General features: G+C 36.4%; 1 protein-coding gene across 1 annotated transcript in view; it reads left to right on the top strand.

Annotated features, from left to right (window-relative positions):
* Positions 1-237: 237 nt before the first annotated feature.
* SEMA3E (semaphorin 3E) overlaps positions 238-6000 on the top strand; it is a gene marked incomplete at its 3' end in the record, with an annotated part of 125862 nt that continues 120099 nt past the window's right edge. The window contains exon 1 of the mRNA XM_079549579.1: positions 238-471. Coding sequence (XP_079405705.1) covers positions 345-471 — 127 coding nt within the window. The 5' untranslated portion in view covers positions 238-344. The remainder of the gene's footprint in view (positions 472-6000) is intronic.

Here is a 6000-nt window from a genome sequence, read left to right as displayed (position 1 = left end):
ATTGCCTTGCAGGAGGGACTGCAAATACAGCTTCTTCCTGAATCCACGGGCAGAGTTACTAGAGAGCTCAAGACACAACACTGCAGAGTAACGCCTTGGAATGTCCTCGCACTTTATAAACAATTGTACTGGGGAGGGAATATTTTTACATGACATTTGCACAGCTTGACAAATGGCAAGCTGAGGCTGTGTGCTCTTCTGACGAACATTGATTTTTCACATAGAGATACCCCACAAACTGACCAAAGAGAGATATCTGACTGTACTGGAAAAGTAGAAGTGGAACTTGGAGCCTTAAAAAAACAAACAAAGAGCTGCAGTTAAGTGAAGAGAGCAAGATTTCGATGTTGGGCATGATGGCATCTGCCCAGGACCTTTTAATTCTGGCACTATGTGGCTTGTTACTAGAGTTACCGGCTGGATGTCACGCAACAGATACGAGACAGCCAAGGTTACGTCTGTCACATAAAGGTAGGTCAGTGTGTCAGGTTTTTAAAGCCTTTATGCTAATGCAAGTTCATTGACTTCACTGAAAGTATTGCAGTGCGGTTAAACTGCGGTCCTTTGACAGAATAAAATATTCCTCTTCAGAAATGCTGGAAATTATGTCCTTGCACTAAACTGTATCTGTAATTGACTTTACTGAAATTGGAATGATTTCAGAACTTGTAGTGATTGATTTTAGGCTGTTTCAATATTCTTATACCTGAAAGAGCGTTAGGTTTTCTTGTCATTCTGTTGATGTCCTCTGTGCTGTAAGAAAGATGTCTGATCTTTAATAATAAGGAAAGTCATGAGAAGATAGCCTGAAATTACTACTGAATAAATATACTCTTATGCATAAAGTAACCCTTAAGCAATTGAATGTCTGTTTCACTTTTAGAATTCTATTTATCTACAAATATAGCTAAGGCAAAAAGACTGCATTCCTGTGTAACCATATGATTCATTTTCTAAACTAGCAAGTGTCATCACACTGTAATTAAAATGACTAACTGCCAATGTAAGTCTGCTTCCAGTTTAGCTGCTACTCAAAGAAAAATGTTACTTTCTCTCATATTTGTGTACATTACTTACAACTTTTTTCTTTAGTTTTAGTCTCCCTGAAACCCCTTCTCCCTTAGCTCCTTCCAAGTGCCCCCTTGTTCTAGATTGCATGTGATTTAAACTCTTCCTTATGATTCGGTTCTCATCCTATGTATATCTATGGGTACCTGTACACAGCCATGACGTTTCAGTCCTCTGCAGTAGCATATACATTTGTAGATGTCATACATATATGTCAGGCAGTTAGTAGCAGTGAAGGTGGAAAAAATATGCAAGTGTGCAAGGTAAATTGATGTTAAGCCAATCAGCTATGTTTAGATATTACCTTTTGTGCAAAGATGAAAGGAAAATACCTTTTTGCTGACATAGTTGGGAGTGAGAACATGCTAATTTGCTGAAGTACATTTCTGTGGCTATGGAAGTGATAACTATGCAGCATCAGTGTGAATTATATTAAAATATGTATTTTAAGTATGGCTAGGATTTAAAATCTAGCATCAGCTAGAACTCCACACAGCTTTAGTCTAAACAAGGTTTAATTGTGTTTTATATAGCAAGCTAAATTGACAATTATAAAGAAAGAATCTGAATAGGATAATTGGTCTGTATGCCTTGCTAGGAAGCTCTATGAAATGAGTTTTGTTTTTATTAGGGCAATGAAACATGATTTAAAGAGGGAGACTTGTCATGAAAAGCTCTCTTGTAAGTAAACAATTGATTGCTACCAATGCAATAAATCCCTTTCAATATGTAAATCAGTAGAAATGAGTGATAAATGCTGATTATATAATTCCTTCACATCTCCTTTGTTGAAAATGTATTTTACTGTTAATTTATTTCTAGGCGTAATCACTAAGGCTATTGTTAATATATATATATATATAGATTATATATATTATATATATATATATAAAATAAAGCAATCTTTATTTCCTTGAAATGGAGTTAGGGAGATGAGAAAAGCAGAGTAAATGAGACAAATAGACCTACTGTTATGTTGGTTCAGGGTTTAGCTGCCAATTTTGGCAAGCTCCCCACTATGGTTCTGCAACTATTAACTGCTTCTGTGCTCACTTGTAGGAATAATTGTTTTTCCGCTGGTTGGAATCACTGTACATTTCACTGCTTACTACTTTCACTTACAGCAGGGAGCCAGTAACTTGGACATAGCACATCATAACTCTGATATTCTCAAGGAAATTTTAAAACATCCGTTTCTCTCTGCCTCCCCAGCCTAATGTCAGTTTTCCCAGATCCAATGACATAGAAAGATCTTTTCCAAGCAAATTCTCTACCATGAGCACACATATCTCCATCCTGTATTTCACCTCATAGAGCAACCTGCAACATTTTTCACACTTATGGAATGTGACTGATTTTACAAGCTGTGTTGCAGTCAATGAATGCCTGACTACATACCCAAAGTCAAAGGTTATATGTGGCATCCCTGCTTACACCCTGGGAACTGCATTCGCAACTCTTCCATCCAAAAGAATGTAGCATCCAAGTATGAAGTCCATGAGTAAATGTTGCTGTATTCACTAATCAAACAGGAACAGCAGGAAGATCCCCTCATTTGAATTGCACGTACTCCAGGGGGATGCTGTTCTGGGTACCAGATGGGCATGGGCAGTTACAAAGTGGTGGTTGCACCACTTTGGTACAGGCAATGAAATCCATATGCGTATATTTTCAGGATGGAATAGCTGTAAATTCAGCAGTAAATTTAATCACAAAGATCCTGAAACATGAAAGCAGACATGCCTGCTCAGTGCCTCCCTTTGCAACTGGTAATGTTGGAGGTTAATTAGCATTCAGGCCACTGCAGGCTAGGCTAGTACTGACAGATAAGTAAAAGCTTCTGTGATGAGTATGATGACCTTTAAGGACATGAGATTTATTTTTTTTTTTTTTCGGCGGGAGGAGTATTTATAACTAATTTACTTTAAAAGCTTATTACCTTATAGAGCTAGGAGAAGGCATCCACAAATCAGACACACTGATTTTTACAAATTTTCCTTTCCTTTTTCTGCTTCAGAAGTGATGTTCAGTGAAAGTAAAGTGAACTGACAATGAATGAGAGCTTTTTGCCCTCAGCAAACCAGGCTTCACCTGCAGAGCACACATGCTTCCCAACTCACTGCAACAAGCTCAGGTCCTAACCCTTGCTCAGAAGGGTCGCCTGATGGATAGGAATACCACAATCCCCTTGCCAATTAAAGGATATACTGTGAAACCTCTGTTTGATGCTATGGCCATTTACTCAGCTTTAGTGGGACTTAATCGAAATCCTGCATTCCTGAACTACTGTTAAACATGTCAGTTTAATGTAAGCTGTAATGGTGTTTTTTGGTAACACAGAGGATTGTCTTCACTCACATTAAACTCAAACATGAGAATTTTGCCATTCCTTTATTTGGGGTTGAATTAATTTTATGGTTTTAACTTAGTTCTTAGTAACTTGAACTGTATACAAGCCCAGGAATTGAAGCTGTTTTCCTCAGTCCATCAGCTTTTGCTCATGAGAAAATTTATATTGCAATTAACACCATTTGTGGTATTAGTGGTATGGTCATGTTGGAGGTTGCATTTGACAATGATCAGCAGATGTCTTGATTGAGATAATGACGTACCTCTAACGTTTCATGTTGATTTGTAGAGATTAAAATGTATTTTTGCTCACTCAGTATTAGAGAGAAATATTGTTTCTACATTATTAAGTTGTAGGTTGATAAATACATTTAAAAATCGTTAGCTGATTTTAAGTACAGTACAGGCACTGCTTAATGAGGTGATAATGGAGGCCAAGATTCAGCCCCCATGCTTTATAGGCTGCGGGTTGCATTCTTTCCCAGTGTCCCACAGTTTGAGTTCTCGCAATGGGAAATATATAATTAAGGTGAAATCAGCACACGCTATATGTTAAAAAGAAACTATTTACATTACAAGTTGAAATGGATTTGGTTTCTTTCCAGAGAGCAGGAGGGATACATTTATATAAGCCTAGTAGAACTACATTAAAAGCATGCAGGCCTGAAGAGCCCATGAAGGACATAATTGTATAATTCATGCCCAACACATGGTATGCAGTGTGCTCCTAAGTGTTCTTTTCTGGTTTGTGGATAGGTTAAAGAGCAAAGGTAACAGTATGAAAGTGGTGTCTCCACAATTTTGTACCAGGAATAGAATATGGGACAGTGGGCTCTGTGCAGACATCTGCAGATACTGAGAAATTTTACCTGTTTGTTTTACCTACTGCTCTTAAGTGACTTGAGGCATTTTGGCATTGTCCAAGTTCAGTTTGTGTATCTATGCGCTGGACACTGTTTTTTCCTGGAAAGGGTGTGATTAAGTAGCATTTCCAGTCCTAACATCTCCACCTTGCTTGCTGTGAGCAGTGCTTGCTACTTGAAGTAGTGAAGTTGCAACAGGCAGAAGGATCAGACTGAACTAAGAAAAGAAGAATCTGGGCTTTGAAATTTTGTTCTCAAGATAAAACATTTCAAAAAGCTAGAAGAAGAAGAGACTGAAGAGACAGATAAAATTTTGCAGAAGTGATACTTTCTGTGTTCATATACAGATTTTAATATATAGGATGTGTTACATGAAACCATCTATAAGAATTATGGTTTGTTAGGCCTGGCTAATGGTCTTTGAGGACTGCTGAGGTCTGCTGCAAAGGAAAAATATTTCATTGCTATTTGCAGGAGCTGGATTTTCAATGTGCCTACTTTAACTTTTTGATAATAGTCATTTTTACTTCATTATACTTAAACTAGATTAAGATATGTCTGCAAATTTTATTGGTTGCAATTTAGTTTATCTAGTCAGAGATTTACTTGCAAAAAGAAATTTGATTTCAGAGACTAGTTTGGAAATAATTGTAGCAATGTCTTGCTCTTCATCTCTGGTCATATAACTATAACTATACATCTTCAGGATTTTTTACTGTGTCAGTAGGTGGCAGCAAAATTTATCCAGGGACTAATGAAAAATGTGAATAATAAAAATTTAGAAAAATTTTAGACAAGTATTTGTGGATACTGAAGTAGGTAAACACATTAAATGTACATATAGTATTTTCAGTTAGTCATCACCTGTCCACAAAAAACATTGTTAATTAATAACCAGCCACGTAACTGATAACTGAATCATGGCTGATTCAGTTTTATGTGTAGACTTTTTCTATTTTAATAGTCTTCATGGCAGTAGAATTTTGGCTTGAAATGATTATGAAAGACTAGCTTTCCTACCAAGAAATGTTAAAATGTGAGTAAGATATTCATTCATACTATATATAAATCAACGTGAATCTATCAAAATAAGGACCTGGCTTATCAGCGCTTACCTATAGTCCAGGGAAGTCTGTATTAAAAAATGTTATGTGTGTGTATATATTTATGAATACTATGTCAATGTATAAATATCTATATGTATATAAATATATGTATGAATATGTATACTTGTGTATACATAAATGTAAGTAACTATAAAATATGTGTATGTAAATAACAGATAGATGTTTGGATTTTCCTTATGGTGAAATAAGTAACAGTATAACTCTGAGGGCTCAGGAACTAAAGACTTGCATTTTATCTGAAGGTATACAAATCTCTTTGAGTACAAGGACTGATATTACAAGTATTTGGAAACAGTCTCTTTTTAACCGAATTCTTGAGGCTACATAGAACTCAGTGTCAGAATAGAAATGTTTTCAAGAAGGATATATAGATATTTCAGATGAACTGGTGAGGAAGAGAGGAGGGCTTTTATTCCCTTTCTCCCTTTGGCCTAACAACAAACCTTGCCTCAGATTTAATATTTATCCATATCCCAAGAGGTGACTGGCAGCAAGTTCAGGAGTGTTTCCAAGTAATCCTAGATTGACTTGTTCACAAAGGCTGGAATTTTTTGGCAGAGAAATCATGACAGTTCCTTTCATAACTGCAGTTT

This window comes from Tetrao urogallus (assembly GCF_951394365.1).
Source record: "Tetrao urogallus genome assembly, chromosome: 1".
NCBI classification, from domain to species: Eukaryota; Metazoa; Chordata; class Aves; order Galliformes; family Phasianidae; genus Tetrao; species Tetrao urogallus.
This window is presented reverse-complemented; position numbering and strand designations above follow the sequence as displayed.